Below are 20399 nucleotides of genomic sequence, written 5' to 3'. Positions count from 1 at the left end.
AAGGGAGCCAACTAGGAAAGGTGCCCTCCTTGATCTGTTGCTGGAAAACAGAGAGGGTCTTGTGGGAGACGTGGCAATTGGCATCCGTCTCGGTCATAGTGACCATGAAGTGGTTGAGTTTAGAATTTATGGTGACAGAAGGAAAACTGCCACCAAAACTTCAGCCCTGGATATGGGGAAAGCAGACTTCAGGTTGCTTCAGGGAACTAGTCAGCAAGGTCCCCTGGGAAGCTGCTTTTGAAGGCATTGGCGTCCATCAGTGCTGGTCAATCTTTAAGCACTGCCTCCTAAAAGCACAAGATCAGGCGATTCCAAAATATTGGAAGGCAGGCAGGTGGGGCAGAAGGCTGTCCTGGCTGACCAGGGATCTTCTACTGGAGCTTAGATGGAAAAAGAAAGTGTACAGCTGCTGGAAGGAGGGTCAGGCAATGAGGAAGGAATACAGGATGCTGTTCATGTTTGTAGGGAGAAAATTTGTGTGGCCGAAGCCCAACTAGAGTTGAATCTGGCCAAGTCTGTGAGAGACAATAAAAAAGGTTTTTTAGATATGTGAACAGAAAAAGGAGAACCAAAGAAAACATAGGTCCGCTACTTGACAGGGAAGGTCTCACAGACAATGACATAGGTAAAGCAGAGATGTTTAATGCCTTCTTCACCTCTGTCTTCAGTGCTGATGTTGGCTTTCGGGACCCTGGGTGCCCTGAGCGGGAGGACCATGACGGTGGGAATGACAGACTCCCAACCAACCCTGAACATGTGTGGGATTTGTTGCTCCACCTGGATCCATACAAGTCCATGGGTCCAGATGGGATCAATCTCAGGGTGCTTAAAGATCTAGATGAGGTCATTGTGGGACCTCTCCAAATTATTTTTCAATGATATTGGGAATCTGGAGAGGTCCCAGTACACTGGAAGCTGGCAAATGTCGTCCCAGTTTTCAAGAAGGGTAAGAAAGAAGACCCCAGCAATTACAGGCCTGTCAGTCTCATGTCAGTGCCTGGTAAAATTTTGGAGAAGATGATCCTTGAAGTTATGGAAGTGCACCTCGGGGACAATGCAGTCATTGGTCCCAGCCAACATGGGTTCATGAAGAGTAGGCCCTGCCTAACAAATTTAATTTCCTTTTATGATAAGATCACCCATCTAGTTGACCAAGGGAAACCAGCTGATGTGATCTTTTTGGACATCAGCAAGGCTTTTGACATGGTTTCCTATAGGATCCTACTGGACAAAATGTCCAGCATACAACGTAACAAAAACATCATACGATGGGTGAGCAATTGGCTGACGGGCAGGGCTCAAAGGGTTGTGGTAAATGGGGCCACATCTGGCTGGTGGATGGTCACTGGTGGGGTCCCCCAAGGCTCCATTTTAGGGCTAGTCCTCTTCAATGTCTTTATAAATGATTTGGATGTAGGACTAGAACATGTTTTGAGCAAATTTGCTGATGACACCAACCTTGGAAGAGTTGTTGATTCTGATGGGGGTGGAAAGGCCTTGCAGAGAGATCAGGACAGATTGGAGAGCTGGGCAATCACTAACCACATGAAGTTTAACAAAGGCACCACAGTACAAGAAGGACATTAAACTGTTGGAGAGTGTCCAGAGGAGGGCAACGAAGATGGTGAAGGACCTAGAGGGGAAGATGTATGAGGAGCGGCTGAGGGCACTGGGCCTGTTCAGCCTGGAGAAGGGGAGGCTGAGGGGAGACCTCATCACAGTCTACAACTTCCTCGTGAGGGGGAGTGGAGAGGCAGGTGACCTATTCTCTGTAAACACCAGTGATAGGACCTGCGGGAATGGTGTTCAGCTGAGGCAGGGGAAGTTTAGGCTGGCCATCAGGAAGATGAGGCCATCAGGAAGAGAGGGTGCGACCACCCTCTCTTCACCGAGAGGGTGGTCGCACACTGGAAAAGGCTCCCCAGGAACATAGTCACTGCACCAAGCCTGTCTGAATTTAAGAAGCAATCAGACTGTGCACTTAGTCACATGGTGTAAACTTTTTGGTAGACCTGTGCGGTGCCAGGAGTTGGACTTGATGATCCTTATGGGTCCCTTCCAACTCGGGATATTCTATGATTCTATGATAAAGCTCTTGCACGCACCCATCAAGTGCAGCCTTGTGCTAGATGGATTCGCAGCAGAGAGCCTGGTTTGTGTGTGTGTAGCTTAACCTTCAGCCAGGACCCAGGGCGGTGGCTAGGCACTGTGCCAGTACAGAGACCCCCTCGTCCATCCCTTCTGGGAAGCAGGACAGGAGGGATGTCCTGGTGGAGCAGCTTGTGGCCTCTCTTCTGCTGCACAGCAGCCATGTGGTGCTGAAGTCAAGCAGGGACAGTACAGAGCTAACGACTCACGGGGGTCTCACTGCCACCAGATTGCCCCGAAGAGGTGCAGTATAACAAGCACAGTGGCTAGCTGCCCTTTTGCTGCGTGAACAACCATTAATGGTCATGCTCTGTGGTGTCCATGCTGTGAGCAGACCCCAGGTAAGCAGAGAGGTGTGGCAGAGGCTTTGTGGCTGGGATTCTGGGAGCAGGGCAGTGCTGAGATGTGCTCCTGGGGAAAAGTGCTGGCTGAACAAGGTGACAAGCTCTGCAAGCAGCCAAGGTGATTTTTCAAAACTGTTCTGATTTCTACTGTGGCAATTTGGTCCCACAGATCAAAGGAGCAATTTGTGGTGTGTGTTACAGGAGGACTTAAGGTGAAGCAGCATGCTTCCTGGGCAGCCACAAAGGGCACCATCCTACTGCAGCATGGGGCATAGGAGCATGATTGATATTCTGTGGGGGATGGCCGAGGTATTTGTGGCTGTGCTGGGAGTGGGTTACTGCTGTTCTTTGGGGCATTAATGCCATTTCAGATCTCCTAACGAAGTTGTGACCATGCTATTTGGTCGGGCCACACTCCACAGTGCAAGTACGTGCTGCCTTTGCTGGGTTGGGCTGAATTAGATTAAGGGAGGGCACATGCAAGCAGCTTTGCCAGCAGATCTGGAGGATTTCCGTCAGGTACCCTGTGGATCTTTAATTATGACTAGTAATCCAGATGCATAAGTTCATTGGAGGTAGGGAAAAAAAGCTTTTGGTAAAGAGGATCCAGCTGGGTGCTGGGTAGCACCTGAGTGAAAATGATCAAGATGCCTTTGCCTCAGTCGTGCCCCTGGCACAGTCCCTCTGTGACTGGAGCACCTAACACCCAAACACACAGATGTGTTCACAGCAGCCCTTGTCAACACCATGTGAATCCTTTGTGAATTTGGCAGAAAGCTCTGAGTGTTGGTGGTAAGAGAGAAAGAGCTGAAATCCAGGCTTTGGGAAAGACACCAGGAATTGTGCTGCTGAGCTTAGGGAAAGCGGGACTGCATACCCAAACAAGGCTTTGATCAGGGTTAGGTTGTACAGGTGCAGTGTTAATTAAGGTTGGTATTAAGAAAAATAGGAGTGCAGCTCTGTTCTGAGGTGGTGCTGGGTGTAATAGGAGGAAAACCCCACTCTGCATTAGATGCATTTTTATTTCCATCCTGTCCAAGTCTGTCCTCACTTACTGCACAGCCTCCGTCTTTTTGGCCATTGCTTTTGTGTGGTAGTTGAAGGGTTGAGCTTCTGGCTCCTGTGCGAAAGTTCAAGCCCTCTGAAATCAGAGACCAAGTGACCATGCAACCAGCATATGTCCACACCAATGGAATGCCATGGTCTTGATTAAACCAACATCTAAAGATTGTGAGTGTGAGCCCTGGCCGCTTGCTCTGGAAACTTTAGAAGATGAAAGGGAGAGTCCAGCTGGACAGGCATCAAAGAAACTGGATGGTCTTGGAGTAGGTCACGAATAGATCAAGCATCTGCGCTGCAGTTATCCCCCGAATGCTGCCCTCAAAGACAAGGCTTCCAAATGTAAAATCACAGCTCCAACTCGGCGGCTTTTCTGCCCTGAAGGGAAATGTTTTGGGAGTTGGCCAGACTTGAAGGAGTAGTGTTCAACAGATGAAGGCGCCTACCACTGTTGAGCTGAGCAGCTGTCAGTAGGTTTTCCATCTTAAAGAGCCTTTGCACAATGCTTCACCTGCACGTGTTCCAGAATTTTAAAAGAGATTTTTAGCGGAGGCTGAAGGCTGTCTGTGACAATCAGTTATCAGCGGTTCTGCTGATGATAGCTTCAGAACCACGGCAATTGCTCAGGCTTCAAACTTTCACACTTGCTTTGACTTGCAAAGTATTGATTATTTCAAAGCACAAGACGACTCCATTGAAGAGGGGATTTGAACAGTGCCATAGAAAATAAGCAGATGGCAGAGTGAATGGCAAAAATATGACCGAATGGCCCCAGTCTCTAACCATCTGGTTTGGACCTGCTTTTCCCATTTTAAACTTGCACACATTAAGTTTGCTTGCAGGAGACATAGTGCTGCAAGGGGGAGTGTGCTGGGCAGTAGCATGTGATAATTTTATGCTGGGCAGATTTTCCCCTCTAAAACAAGGGCCAGGTGACAACTAGCTTCCAAATTCTACTTGTCCTATATGAGCTGCCCATAGATAATGGCTAAAATGATGGTCAGGTGTGTGTGGCAGCTTTGCATCTCTCCCTCTACCTCTTCTGGGCATCAGTTCTGAGCATTTCTTCCTGTCTAACACATGGTCAACTAAAACTCAGCAATAAGGTTTGGAATGGAGCATTTTTCAAAGGAGTGTGAATTCCGTTGAAAAAGGACCCTCTGGTCCCAGTGTATCCCTCCTGCTTGGAGGTGCCTCTGCCTGGTTGGTGGTTGGGTGGCAGCAGGCTCCGTGTGCTGGGGAGGACAGGAGCCTTTGAAATCCCTCTTTACAGGAGCAAAATCAAAAACTGAGGTAAGGAGCCTTAGGGAAACCTGATAGTTCGTTTCAACACTTGGGTTTGGTGTTCTGGCCAAGCCTAATGAATGAGAAAGACCATAGCAAAAACATCTGAGAGCTTACGAAGCACTGTCAGTCTGGCTTAGAGCACTGACAGGGCATGAAGTCCCTCATGCCTGTGCCTGTCTGTACGTGCTCACGGGCATTTGCACCAAATAACAGACACACACAGACACTGCATACATTTCCTCCCTCTATATATGCATGTTCTACTTTTGAATTCATTAGCTCTTCTTTTTGATGAGTTACTTGAGCAATTTTCTGCAGCGAGGATAGGCTGAGTTGCATTAAATCATATCCATCTATGAGCATCTATGTAGGAGCTCGGCTTCCTTCCCGTGCCTTCATCCCCCATCTGATGAGAGGATATCTATAATTACCGATCACAAAAGCCGCAGTTGTGATGTGCTGGAGTTAAGACAACTGGAAGGCTAGGAGAAGTCGGTGAGCTGTCAGCTCAGGAGCTGCTCTAGCACGCTCTGCCTCTCTGTGCATAAATAATTCTGTTTCAGAACTGCCTCTTATGGTTAAAATGCTACATGACACCTTCCCCCCCTCCTGCCGCTCCCCACGTGGAGTCATGTTAGTCCAGAGAACAGTCTATGGGTAATTTTCTCTAAAGGCTTTTTGTACATGAAAAATAGATCAAAATTCTGTTGAACTATTTATGCTATTTCATTTTTACAGCTTTGACAGAAATGGTAGAAATGGTAATAGGAGAATGCGATCAAGATGCTTTTGGTATGTTACTGGCAATAAAAACAAAAAAATGAGCAGCCTCCAAATAGATTGGGGTCAAATCCTGCAGGTAAGTTCTGTCTTACGAGCGTGTAAAGCCTGAAGTGTTCTTTGCCTTCCAACAGGGCTTACAGGTATTGTTGATGCTAGTTTTAGGCACTTGTCTTTTATGGGTCTGTAATAATCTTTGCATTATACTATTACAACATAATCAGGTCCTTGTCGTGCTGCCAAGACTGATCAGATAACGCAGTGTACTGAGGAATTTTCATACTAAACATATTAGGAGAGGCCCATATTTATACCACAATAGCTGTGAACCACTTCAACACATAGTTGAAGCTCTGTGCTCTGCAGGACTGCAGGTCTCACCCATTTGGGAGCTGGTGATACAAATTTTGGCTCCAGCCAAGGCATGGAGTTCGGGTACGAGAACATCTCTGCAGTTTCATCAATCACTTGTGAGAAGTGGATTTAAAAATGCTCCATTCCTCTTTAAAAAAAAAAAAAAAAAAACAAAAAAAAAAAAAAAACACAAAAATTTAGAAAATGTTAAAATGACAAAGCTACGGTAATTCTGGTTGCTGTAGTTCAATTTTAAAGTAATTAAAGTATCTGTCCTGGTGTGCTGAGAAGTGAAATGCTGCATTTTCTGTTTTTCCGAGCCAGGGGGATGTGGACACTTGCCCTTAAAGCTAATCCTCCCTGAGCTGTGCTTTGTGATTGGAGTGTTTTAAATATAGCCTGCCCCCAAACCCATTCTTACGCACCTTATCAGGCGATAAAGCCAAATCAATACCTATTGTAGCCAGGAACGATGCACTATTTAGAACAGGTTGTGTTGGAGTTGTTGGAGGAGCACAGCATAAATTTTTCATTGGAAAAGCCTCAAGTTTGAGCAAACACAATTATGGTTTGGATGTCTCATTCTCCTTGAACTGTGGCAGCACAGAGAAATCACTGCTTTGCATTGACTTGAAGCTTGCTTTATTCTAACATCTCCAATATGTCAAATGTTAAACTGTTTATGTTTCTTGCAGAGTTAAGAGGATGAAAACCATCGCTATTACCTAGTATTGCTGTAGGTTAGGATTTGTGGAGTGAATTTTGCACCTGGGTTCCACTTCTATTTGGCATTTTTAAATGGCCAATATAGCAGGAATGACTTCAGTAGTCCCAGCAGAAAAGCTAAGACATTTGGACACTGGATAATCTGGGCAGTTCTGGGGTTGATCTGACACAACATAAACAAGAATCTGTCCAAATCACATCATCCAAGAGGATAAAATGTGAAACAAGTAATACCCCGCCCCCCAAAAAAGAAAAAGAATTTATTATTTTAAATGTAGTATTACCCTTTCATCTAACTACCATGCTCTGCTTGACTGGATGTTGTCTGAGGTAACCAGGCTAGGATATGGACCACTGAGGAGGGAAAATCATATTTGAAAGAAGTAATCCTGTTGGAAAGGGTTTCCATGGCCTCATGGAGAGACAACACGTCTACAAGATTATCAACAAAAATCCTTTCCCCGTTTCAGCTGTAGGATGCAGAGTCTCTTTCACTTCTTTGTGGAGGTTTCAGAGATAGTTTATTGGTTGATCAGGATGAGCTTGTCTGAAGATTTCCATCATGAGGAGGGTCCCTGTTTGGTCTACAAATACAGACATTGCCCACATGGAGCTTCCTTTTTCTAAAGGCAGTGTACCAGATGGTCTGGTTGTTGGTCTTGGCTATAGCTACAACACTGCATCCCTGCTGGATGGCTATAGCACAGTGGCCACAAAGGTTCACTGCTTTTACATAAATTATCACTCCACCAGTCCTCCTGCAATGTGATCTGTGAAAATCCAGATATGCAAAGTAAAAGACAATCCTCTTCAAGGAGTGCTTGTGTCCACCTGCAGAGATTATGAATACTATATTCTGCTGCAATGGAAGTAAAACATCCCTCGAAAGAGATGGGTTTTCTTTTCTTTTTTTCCCTGCTCTGTGTGGTTTCTTAACTGACTTTCATGCAATTTAAAGTAACATTTCTTCTACAGTTCTTGCTGTGATCACTATGGTCAGGTAGCAACATTCGCAGTGGCTTGAGGCAGCACTTCACTGATGGTATGCCATACAGCACGTACATACATTTATATTTATATCTATAAAATAAAACATAACCCAGTTTGCTGTTTATGAGTCTTGCTACTTCAGATTGTCACCTGCGTGACAATCAGTGCTGTGACTGTAGTGCTGTGGAGCTGTGTGTTTACCAAAACAGGTAAGTCCTTTCTAGAGAAGATAAGGCCAGCACAGCACCTTTGCTCTGTGCTGAGGGTGTTTGGTACCAGGCAGGCACTGCGTGATCCCTGTCTGCGGAGGGACTTCAGCTGTAAAGTGTGGTTGTATCCGCTTCCATCCAGGGAACAGCAGCGGCCATGCTTTGGGTACAAAGGATCACGGAAGTTTTGGGGAAGACCCTTCTTGATCTCATTCCTGACCTCTCTTCTGCTCTGACAACTTGGGCACCAGGAAGCTGGAGCAGAAGGTTGGCTTTGGGGACGTCCCCCTGTGTGCCCCTCTGCGGGGCAGGTGCTCCTGCAGGGACGTGGGACAGAGCACTGCCCTAATGGGAGTGGAGAGGGCAGAACCGCTTCAGATACAGTGCTAGAAATGTATCTGGGAGCGTGTTGTTTCTTCTGACAAAGGAGTAATTTGGAGAGATACCCCATCTCAGAACCATATGAAGGAGCTTGTGGAGAAATGATTATTTCTTTGCCTTTTCTTTTTCTTCCTTTTGTTTGTTTTTTTTTTTTTTTAACGTTTCTCAATTGTATTATTTAGGTCTTTGTTCTGATGTGTTCCATATTATTTTAGCTGCCCTGGCTAATTGTGTTTTTCCCTTAACTTAGGAAGTTGCTTTTAAAAGAAAGGAGGGGGGTGAAGATAAGGCAAAGCTGTTAAATGAGAAATCTATTGCTAATTAAGGTATGGTTTTGCTAATCACCTTAAAAATGAACTTATCAGCTGGAAAAGCCTGGAGTTTGTGTAATGAAAGTTAGGAGCATTTTTCCCCGTTTCCTTCCGTCACAATACATTTGGAGATTAAAAGTTTACCTTGTAGACTTATCCTGACACCATTAGACATGATGTCTCTTTGCATTAACTGCAGGCAGGCTCGAGCTGTTCTAGGATATAGTTTAGTCTGAATAGTTAAAATTTGGCAAAGTTATAAGCAACAGAAGTCAGGATCCTGTAATGGGAGCTGTCAGTGCTCATTGTGGAAATCACACCGAGCTTCAGCTCAAACACTGCGTTCAGGACCCAAGATAGCTGCCGTCCCTTCTTACTTTTTATTATGATTATTATTAATGATATCCCATGGGTGAGGAGGATGCACAGCATTATATAAGAAGCCACCCAGGCAGTGAGATGGTTTTTCATATTGGGAGGCTGATGTTTGAGAGGAGGAGGTGCTACACTCTGGCAGGGACATGGTCCTGATGCTGGAAGGGGCAGGATCCTAATTTTGCCCCTGACGTTGCAGAAGCCCTTCTCTTTTTCTGCTGTCAGCTTTCAGTGAAAAAATAAAAAATAAATAAAAAAATGGTTAGCCTGAATTCCTTGGTACTCCTTGTGGCTATAGGAAAAGAAGTGCAATGTATGACTTGTTCTCATATCCCAGGGGAAGCAGCCCCTTTGTCAGTATTTTATGATTAAAATAATCTTAAGGATTTTATTTTCTGCTTCTCTGCCGGTGGGCACCATGGCATAGCAAGTACTGGTTGTAGCAGGCTGAGAAGGAGAGCAAGGTTTTCTAATTGCACCAGCACTGTGAACCCCAAGGTGGGACTCACATTTCTAGCCCTGCTGGGGACGCCAGATAATGCCCCAATCCCAGTGTAGTACAGGACAGGCTCTCGGTACCCTCCTGGGCAGTGAAGCTCCTCTGTGGCACCTTTTTCCACCTGTCTGACTCCGTTGATGGTAGGCAGATTGTCCTAAGTCCTTTTGTTTAAATAACGCCCCTCAAGAGTAATTGCTGCCTGTGGCAGGCAGGAGCAAAGCAAATTGATAGCTGCAGTGATTTTTGAAGGCCAAGGGGATCATGGACAGTAATTGTTCTTAACTGCTTCCTACCTGGGAAATTGTTTCTGTGGTTGCTGGAATGAGCAGGTCAAGTGAAATTGGGATTTTCTTTCTTTCTTTCTTTCTTTGTCTCTATCACTCACACAAGGGACCACCTGTATGCTGTGTTTTGTGGGCAGTGTCCTGTTCTCCCTCCTGTACCAGGAGTGCAGTAACAGTGGTGGATGCCTGGTGCTCCTCCCTGGGCTTGCCCGCAGACCTGGTTTCCCTGGAGCCCCGGGATGCCCGCAGCCGCTGCAGTTACTGGCGGCGTGGCCATCATTAGGGATGAAGACACATGAAGTGTTCTGCATGAGCAACATGAAAAGAGCTCTGATTTTGCCAGTGGAGGCCTGCAGGCTGATGGCAGAGGAGATGCTGGTGCCTTGCCTGGGAGCTGGGGGAACGGGATGCTGTTGATGTGGCCGCGTGCTGCGTGCTTGCACCAACTTAGAACCATAGAAGCATTTAGGTTAGAAAGGACATCTAAGATCATCAAGTCCAGCCACTAATTTAGCAGTGCCAACGTGCAGGTGCACCTGCACAGGAGAAGCTCCTGGACTCACCTAGAAGCCCTACTGCTGCACTGCTGTGTGCCAAATCTGCTCCCCGTTCTGGTTACCTGTGGTGCAGGTCAGTGTGATGCTGGCTCTTTGGTGAACGCTTTCACACACCAGTGACACCTTCAGGCTCCCAGAGGGTACTAGAAAGCAAAGCTGGGTTGCCCCAGCAAAAGCAAGGCGATGCAACCTCATGCTAACCCAGGGGTTGCCTCCTACATGTGCAAATGCTTCTAGAAAGTCGATGCCTGGTGCCATTTCAAGCCGCAGTCGGAAATTTCGCAGCTTGAGAATTGCTGGTTTTCCAGGCTGAATTCTTACAACAGTGACACTCTGCTTGGGGAGTAATTGCAAGTGTTTTACCCAGCAGCTTTTTGTAAAACACATCGAAGATCTCTGGGTGATGGATTTGTTTTCTGTTTGTTTCTCAGGGACTTCTTTACTAGAATGTAGTGTTAACTGGTTATTTATAAACGCAGGCATCTCTCTGTACATTTGATTACTCCTGTGTGTAGACTGATGGAGAAGTTACTGAGTCACTGTCATTTACTGGAGGGGAATGCTTCTATTTTTAATCCTGCATCTTTTTACGGGTGGATGAATGGCAAGCTAATGGTTGTGTTGAAATCTGAGTGTCAGAAAACAAGGGAAACTTGTGACTTGCTCATCATGTTTAACCTGCTATGTTGCATACTCCATCTTGAGTCTTTAAGCATGCCTTTACATGCTATCTATTCATATTTTTGAATTGATTTGATTGCAATTTGTTCCTTTGTAGCAAGCAATATAAAAGAATCTGCCACATTAAAGAGGCTAAACAGGAATTAATTTTACAATAACTTATTTTTCTCATAGGTCTCAATATTTTACTTTTCTCGATTACCCATCTTCTAAGAAACAGACAATTCTCAAGAAATTATCAAAAAAACCCAACATGCTGGACTGATGGCCCAGCTATAGCTGTTAGTTACAGTAAACAGAATATCCTAAGGGATTTCAGGTTTATTTGCTATGAATAGGATAGACAACACCACAAATAAACCTGCCCTGAGGGTCTGTGTGCCAAAGGAGAGCACCTGGCCCTTGCCCATGGCACGTGGCCACCAGTGGCCAAGATGCAAGTCAATGGCCTCCAGCCCTGCCGGCGGGGTGGAGAGCCCTCTGGGACCTTTTGGTCACAGTGTCTCACAGTTCCTCTTGAGTCGGAGCCCAGAAATCAAGGTCTGGGGCATTTCTTGTTGCCTTTTACTGCTCCACGGCTGTGGTTGTTGCAAGGATAAGGCATCACACTGAACATGTAGGGCCAGGGCACCTCTTGCTCTGTGCCCACAGGGGATGTCTCCTGCATTGCCATCCCTGCAGACCTGTCCATGTGTGGTTCTGCACGTCCACAGGAACAAAATGTCACTGCCAGGCCACCTGGGAGCAAGCAACATCTTCCTGATCCACAGCTCATTCCTCTGCTCAGTGGGGCATTGATGCCAGGGGTGACTCAGCCACTCCCCAAGGACTGTTCCCATGTTGTCTTTGCTCCTGTTGTTGCCAGCAGAAAGGTTATAAAAGCCTTGTAGAAGCAGTTAGATGTTTTTCTTTATAATGACAATATAGGATTTATTTAGGAGATAATAGAAGTATGGTCTTTCCTTGCATAAGTGCCTTTTTTGAATTAATTTTTTATTGATCTCTCTGGAACTGGCTTGTGGATACGTATATAATCAATGCTGTTTTCACAAAGCCCAACTCTCTCTCAGTTTATTGCAATATGCGTGTTTCAAGATCGTTTGTACAGACATTCCAGAAATCTGGGAAAGCTGTCTAGCATAAAACTATGTGAATTATTTAAATAAAACACAAAAAGGCAATATTGCACCCTCACTACCAGAAGCAAGCTTGCTGGAAAATGTCATTATAACTGTGTGATGGTTTTAAAGTTTTCATAATAATTATTTTGCTCTCAAATTGTGATAGAATCTTACAAATCCCCCAGACTACAAAACTGGGTGGTGCTGGATATCTCCCAGGACTGGCAGCTTTATGCAGCATTATGGATGAAGGCAGCAGCTTTGTGACCACCACAGGCAGGGCTCAACGCTCCTGTTTCACCCAGCCACTGAGAAACTAAAGAATTGACCGGGCAAGAAACGTGGATGGTTTCAGTCAAAATCTTGCCTTGGGAATATTCCTTAAAAAATATATCTGAACTTGCACCAGAGGTGCTCCAAAATTGTGTGTAAAGTCTTCAGAATGGTCAAACAGCAGAACTGGAGTAAGACCAGAGGTTTTTTGTTACGTGCCAATGCAACAGCTAATAAAAAGGCACCCTATTTTTATGACGCGAGCCCCTGTGTTCTACAGCAATCCAAGTGATAACAGCAGGAATGCCCAGATTATCACAAGGAAAAATGTTTATCTGCTGCACTGCCTGTTACTGTGTCACTGGTGCCTGGAGGTGCATGTGCCATGCACTTGGTGTGCTAAAGCAGCCATTTCTTGGATTTAAAAGAGCAGCTGATACAGTAGTTAACTAGTTAAGCCTTTCTAATGTGTTTCAATTCATATATGTGTCATTTGGATGTCATTAGGATGGGAAGGTGCAAACAATGGGTTTGGGCATACCATGGCTCACCCATTGCTAGATGTGGGCCAAAATGCCAAATGCCAGTGTGATGCTGCTCTCTCTTGGCTCTTTTTTTGACCCCATGAGGCAAATGGGGTGAAGATTTTATTTTATTTTATTTTATTTTATTTTATTTTATTTTATTTTATTTTATTTTATTTTATTTTATTTTATTTTATTTTATTTTATTTTATTTTATTTTATTTTATTTTATTTTTTGGTAAGGCAGAGGCGGCCTGGTGGCTCCTTGTGGTGCTGGGAGAATGTATAGAGCAGGGTCAATAAAAATTTAGGGAATACAGATGGGATAAAAGGTGGTGAGCCTGGATGAGAGCCCAGAAACACTGGGTGTTACAACAACTGTGCAAAAGGGTAATGCAGAGCAGACTGCAAAATAGGCGAAACTGGGATTATTAGGCCTGCCTGGCATATGTATTTATAATGATTGCCCAGTGCCTGGTGTCCTGGCTACGGGTCTTTAGTTTCTGATAAATAACTTCTTGGTGAAGACAAACAGGGAGCGAAGAATTCAGGTATGGTGAGTCTTTCTGCAAATTCCCGTCATGTGTGAGAAAAAGAAGATCTCAAAATATTTTATTAACTTGTAAACTGTGATTTAAGGGAATTTTAAACAGCATGTGAAAGAAAAATAATGAACAAATGTTTTCAAGTGGGAGAAATCTGTCCCTGCCATATGTTTCACTGAGTCATCCCTTCCACAGAAGGAAATGTTGCAATTGTTTGAACTGTTCGAGTCACTAATCCTTTTTATTTAGTAGAAACATCTCTGTAAACTCGGCACCCAGTCCTACAACGCATTAGTACCACGTGTTGGATGTAGTCCTGATCCCACCTACATCAACGTGTGCTTTGCTCTGTCTGGGTACAGGTTAACTTCTCCCTCTGGCTTGCTATTGAGCCAAGACCAAACCTGGCCATGGGTTTCCGCTTGCAGCTAGATGATGCGATGTTCTGCACTCATCAGGACGCTGTAGAAACCACAAAATCTCCTTTCTTTTTCATTAATGGACCCACTGCAGAGAGCCCTGTGCTGATGGAAGTGGTGTTCGGTTCTGTTGCAGGTGTGGCTCTGCGGCGGCAGCATGGAGGTCCTGCCCTGCTCCAGGGTGGCTCACATCGAGCGCAAGAAGAAGCCCTACAACAACAACATCGGTTTCTACACCAAGCGCAATGCCCTGCGAGTGGCTGAGGTGTGGATGGATGACTACAAGTCCCATGTCTACATTGCATGGAACTTGCCTCTGGAGGTATGGGCACTGCGCCCTTCTCTGAGTTTTTGCTTCACTGGGTCAAAATTGTGAATTATAGAGCATTTGGTGCCAGTGGGTGAAGGAAAGCCTTAAATACCTTGGGTCACATCCTTAGCTATGGAAGCCAGCAGAGCTCCCTCAGCTTTGATGGAGATGCTGCAACACCTGCAGAATTTGAGGGGCTACTTATGGTTCACATCAACTTTGTCATGGTGGTTTCTCAGTATTAAGTCTATTGCAGAGTTCATCTCCCCATTGAGTGTTTACACAGCAAAAGTTTATGTCATGATGCTGCTCTGCAGGTGGAGTCTATCAAATAGGTTGGCAGATGATGATTAATGATGGTATCACTAGTACTTGAGTGTTATCCCCTGGCTTGGGCAGGTCCGTGCCATGTGTGGGCACACTTAAGCTCTCCCAGCACTGGGAAACGTGAGGCCATTGGCGCTTAGAAACCATGCCCAGAGGTGAGGGATCAGAGGCTGGTTGGTCACAAAAAGTTTCCCTCCCAGTGGCACCGTGTTTGTGCAAGTAATTGAAGAACACTCTTTCTGAATAACTTATATTGATTCCTGTGCAGAAATGTTTAGACTTTCCTAGATCTGATATGTTATTTTTCATATAAATCCTGTCTTGGTGCAGCATGGTGCATTCGAAAAACCATGGCCAATGAGAAAGGCTGACCATGCCCAAGGGACAGATGCTGCATGTGGATCTCTCTAGGTGGTTCCCTGCATTTCTCCATAAAGATCTCTAAGCTCCAGGAGGACTTACCTCTGCTTACCTCTAGTCTTTGTGCATACTATGTCTAAATCACAAAGCCCAAGACCATCTCCTGCCTCCCGGCTCCCACCACTGCTGTTAGGACTCCGGGAGCAGCCCGGGGTGGGCCAGTGCCCCTGTCTGCAGCCTCTGGTCCTGCCAGGAGGAGAAGGGGCTGTGGAGGAAGCTGTGATGCTCTCCAGGTGATGGGGACACAAGGATTTGGGGTGCCCTGCAGAGCCTGATGCCATTCATTCCCCTTGTAGCATATGTTAGCATGAGCATCTGGCTGTGCTGTAGATATGCAAGGAAAAATGATGCCAGGAGTGGCCTGACCCCTTGTGAGCAGTTATTTACAGACACTCTTTTGGTGCTAGACATAAACACAAAATAGTCACACCTTGCAGATCCAACCCGGCTGAGAGCTGCTTTGGGCCCGATCCTGCTGCAGCAGCATCCCCAGCTGGCAGCACGGTGCTTCAGGGCATTTTGAAAAGCATTAAACTCAAACTGCTGCTGCTGTTAGAGGAAAGGTTACATCTGGGGAGGTTTGCTGGCATTTAGAGCCATGGTAGTTGCAGCTTTGTACTGCATTAGAGAACAGCGGGCACCTGGGAAGGGCTGATGAGCTGCCTGTGCTGCCGGTTTGTTGTACTGGGGTGGTGGAGAGGCTGGGATCAGTTTGTTGTTGGGGAATAGGTGAGTGGAGAGGGAAGGAGATGCTGGCTACCCAGTGAGTGGCAGGAGAGCACTGGGTGTGCTGGGTGCTGCTCCAGCAGAGAGTGGGACTGCGAGCTTTTAAGCCCTCCTTAAAAACAGGCTGCAAGATCCCAGTGTACGTGGGTAGGGCTGGAAAGCTGTTGTGGGTTCAGACCTGATGCCCACACTGCTTCAGGTTGTGACATGAGGCACCCCGCTCCTGCTCAGGAGAGGCTTTTGGATGCAGCACAAAGGGATTCACACACAGCGTGGAGCCACAGGTCCCCTACATTTCTGAAAAGGCAGTGTCACATGAATCAACACTACGGGTGGGTTTTCTGAGTTATCCTAAGAACTATTTTTTTTTTTAATGTAGGTTTTATCAGTAAAATCGAGATTTAATTTCAGAGAAGCCTTGTTTGACAGGTGGTATTGTGCAGGGGGTTATGAATATACATTGAATTATTTTGCAATGCCATTATGTACAAAACAAAGCCGATCCCCATGCTCTGAATATTTCAGTTGTTGACTGATTTGTGCTCCTGCTTAGCCTCACATCCCAGCTCAGCTCTTCAGATTTCAGCCTGTCCTACCCGTCTACACTGAATCAACTTTATTTTTACCTGTGAGCTACCAGTCACAGATTAAAATGGTGTCTTTTCTAAAGCAGAGTGAATAATTCATTAGAAGATCATTACAAGCATTGTAATGGAAAATTGCTTTTCCAGCTATAGTTAATGATCACTGGAAAAGACAAGAGCAGGAGCTAAAATAGAGTAGAAACCCAGACACCTGTAGGAAGGAGGAAAAGTGGCTGCTTTCTACATTCCTTCACCTGTCTGCTGCATTAGTTCCCCAAATTCTGTAATGGAATAAAAGGTTAAAGAGGAGCTGCTCTCTTCAGCCCCTGCTTCTGGCTCCTGTAAAATTATTCTCCCTGGGACAGATATTGCAGCTTTGTCTGCTTTTAAATCAACTTGAGCAGTGGGGTTCCTCTGTGTCTCCAGGGAGACTATTTCACCATCTAATTGTCCAAATTGTCAAGAGGTTTTTCTGAGGTTCAGGCTCATCTTCCATTCTCCTGTGATTTTTATCCTTTGTTCTTAGCTGATTCTTATATTTGAATCTTAAGTCTTCCCTTTTGTTAAAAATTTTATTTTTCCCTTATTTTATACCTTTGTAACCATTCTGTCCTCTGAGTTGCCTCTTGGAAGAGTCTCACACCCTTGGCATGTAGGGGAAGGGTTTTGGTGCTTGGTGCAATGACGGGGATTTTCTTTCTGAAGATTCAGCACGTGACCATCTTTTAAACCCTGACATAAATTTACTGTTAAGCTCTTCTGGAATTCTGCTGTCAGTGGGAGGTGAGATATTTTAACAATATCATTCATTGTTCCTTTTGAAAAATTCCATCTTTTCCAGACTGTTCAGAAGCTGCGGGGAGTCATGGGGAAGCTTTGCCACTGCTACCCTGTACTTCTCGTATTTCCTTCACAATCTCTTCCTTGTTTTCTCCCTTTGGGTTCTCTTTTTAAATTACCTCCCAGGACCAAAGTGCTTCCAGCTTTATTCTGGTGGCTGTGAGAATGCCTTCACACCCTGGCAGGGAAGTACGTGTCATCTCCCCACTGTGACTCTCTGAAGTCAGGCTTCTCGGATGATAATTTCAGTCTTGGACACGCCTGCCAAAAGTCTAGGGCACAGCTTCTGTGTGGAGTTACTTAACCTTTGGCAGTTTTAAAGTTGATTGGAAATGATAGCAAGCACCAGTGAAATGCACTCATTTTCTCTTTTATTTTAAAGAGGAACCATTCAGTGATATGATATGTCTCTGTTTTTCAGAATCCAGGTATTGACATTGGGGATGTCTCTGAGAGAAAAGCTTTGAGGAAGAGCTTGAAGTGTAAAAATTTTCAGTGGTATCTGGACCACGTTTATCCAGAAATGAGAAGATACAACAACACCGTTGCGTATGGCGAGGTAATTACAGCTGGTACATTCTGTAGATGTGACTGGTAATTTTTACAGCTGGTGAGGCTCTGATGACAAAAAGCCTCAAAGGAGTTGAGCATGAATCAAACCTTCTTGTTTCTGTGTAGTTGTATAGATGTTTATAAATCTGCTCACAGTTTCTTGTGAAAACCTATTTGGGGATCTATTTCTGATCTTGGAGACCATACATAGTAAAATATTTTAATACCTTATTTACTGAATTGACACAAAATTATCTGTATTACCTATTGAGTCAATGGATTACGCAGCTGAATGTATATTTTTAACAAAAAGTTGTTTTATAAAACCCTTTGGCTTACCCTCAGCCTAATTTCTCACATGGTCTCTATAGGATACAGTGCATTGTCACAACAGCTTAAGGATGAGATAAAGCAAGGAGACTTAATTCAATCTCTATTGGCTTTGAGACAGTACTAGGAATATAAAAACAGGCATTTATGGGGACTAATAATACTCTGTTGTAGTAGGCCTCGCGGAATAGTGGCAGTTGAAGAAGGCTTTTTGAAGCACGGCCGGAGTACCCCGGATGGGCATTCATTTTAAGAAAGTTTTCTTATCAGAGTTTAATGACTTCAAGCTAACCTGCCCAAACAAGCAATATTTTAAAGGCATTATTTCATTACAGTTGCCCAGCGTAGCGAAACTGGAGAGAGGGCATCTTTGCCTTCACAGACCTGGCGGTAGGGTTTGCAGCATGAGTCCAGCACTCTCATGCTCCTTCTGAAATGTGTCTTTGAGTACTGAGCCACCTGGTTTGCCAGCTCTGCATCTCCTCTTGCATCTTTCTGATGATTTGAAGGGGTTCCTTGTGCTTTGGCATTTTGACGGAATACAAGCAATTCTGCATTGATTTCAGGCTGTTGGCAACATGCTGACAGTAATCTAAAAATATGTTTGTTACCACCACACATGACCAAATACAAAGGAAACTGTTCAAGGAAAGTTGGTTCTTTTGAATGGTGATTATTATATAAAAGCAGTCATCATTAGGCCTGTATTTAAAGAAAACATATGGCATGCTAAACCTTTCTCTGCCTGATTATGGCCTGTGATATAGTACCATGTACTCTTTCCATGGCCAGACATTGCTACATATCAATTCATAGCTTATCTCTGAAAACATGTAAACGTGCCCTATTTATTTTTTTACAGCTTCGAAACAACAAGGCGAAGGATGTTTGCCTTGACCAGGGCCCGCAGGAGAACCACACAGCAATATTGTACCCGTGCCACGGCTGGGGACCGCAGGTGAGGAGTCTGCATGTGCCGGGAGCAGGCAGAACCTGGCAGAGGCTGGATGGACCGAAGACAGAGTATGGATGTGCAATGTGTCTGTTGGCTTCACTCTCAAATGTTTAAGGCCATGCTTCTTTCTGATTTAAAAAAAAAAAAAAAAAAAAAAAAAAAAAAAAAAAAAAAAAAAAGATAAAGAGATGCATTTTCACAGCTACTTTTAGAGCTATTTTCTGGATTACCATAATCATGGCAGAGTTGCAAGTAAAAGCGTAATTTGAAAACATTTTCCAGACAAGGGTAAATAATGCTGAAAACAAATGGCCAATGAACAGAGCAGAGCACACACCAACAGAGCATTTTAAGACTTTTCTTTTCTCCTACCCAGCAGACTAAAAAGGTACCAACAGGGAAAAGAAAGCAAACAGTGCTTTTTGATGGGATGATAATTTACTATTTCAGCTGGGCTGGGCTTCACTATAGTGTTAGTTTTCTAGCACTTCTTTTGTCTCTCCAAAATCTTACGAGCAAACCAGAAGCTTTTTAACCTAATTTCAAGCTCATTCTAGATAAAAAGTCATGATTACAAGATTCACTCTACATCTCTTATCTTTTGGAGGATTAGTGAATGTGTCAAATAATCAAAGTTAGTGATTATGAACTGATTTGGCCTTTTTCATAGTTGTATCTCTCACTGTGTTTTAAAAGAAGGCAGCACGGGAATGCTGCTGTTTCAATAGCTGTAGAGAATAGAACAAAACAGAGTGCTCTGCTCTCTCTGTCACTGCTGGTATCTGTAAAGCAAACAGCAGACTCTGAGCTGGACTTCCAGGATCTGCAGGCTCCAGATGTAACTTAACCATTTCCATGTAAACTTTTCCTGTCTGTTTTTCCTCTTATCTCTGCCTATATCCCCACCTCAGTGTTTTGCCTAAATCACATGATTTCCTTTATGTTTTTCTTTCTGTATGCCCACTGGCCATCTTCTTGACATGCAGATCCCCTAGTACAATGCCCTTATCCCCTCCAGTCTTTAAGGAGAAAATACAACAAGTCTCGTTTTAGTCTGGAGGCAGAGTGGCTGTCTTATGATACATGTTTTTTTTTTCCAAGAATGAGGATGTGATTTTGTTTTTCTTCATTGCCAAAATCTTGCCTGGCCTCACTAAAGCCACAGTGTAGCAGCACTTGTTCTTCCAGCGCTTCATCTCTATCTAGTGAGACCCTGGCTGGTTATCACCAGAATATAACAAGTGTATCTGACTTCAGCCTCCTGCTTTTGTTTGCATTTCCTATGTAAATGCTGTGGCTATTTATACTGGAAATGTAGCTGAGGTGGGGAATTTGCAGGTAATGGGCTCTGCAGTCTCTGTGCTTGCCCAGTGACTACTGGCAGTGGGTGGAAATGGGACAAACTCCTCTGTGACAAAGCAGTTTCTTCCATTGCTTTTATTCCATTAGTAAGTCTGTGCACACTACCAAACTGGGAAACACTTCCCG

At 44.7% G+C, this 20399-nt stretch overlaps 1 protein-coding gene across 1 annotated transcript in view; it reads left to right on the top strand.

Moving 5' to 3' along the window:
* GALNT17 (polypeptide N-acetylgalactosaminyltransferase 17) overlaps positions 1 to 20399 on the top strand; it is a 212301-nt gene that overhangs the window by 179719 nt on the left and 12183 nt on the right. Inside the window, exons 7-9 of the mRNA XM_032200736.1 lie at positions 14004 to 14189; positions 17496 to 17633; positions 18819 to 18914. Coding sequence (XP_032056627.1) covers positions 14004 to 14189; positions 17496 to 17633; positions 18819 to 18914 — 420 coding nt within the window. The remainder of the gene's footprint in view (positions 1 to 14003; positions 14190 to 17495; positions 17634 to 18818; positions 18915 to 20399) is intronic.

Source organism: Aythya fuligula, chromosome 20 (genome assembly GCF_009819795.1).
Source record: "Aythya fuligula isolate bAytFul2 chromosome 20, bAytFul2.pri, whole genome shotgun sequence".
Taxonomy (NCBI): Eukaryota; Metazoa; Chordata; class Aves; order Anseriformes; family Anatidae; genus Aythya; species Aythya fuligula.
Note: the sequence above shows the minus strand (reverse complement) of the source record. Positions and strands in the feature narration are given on the sequence as shown.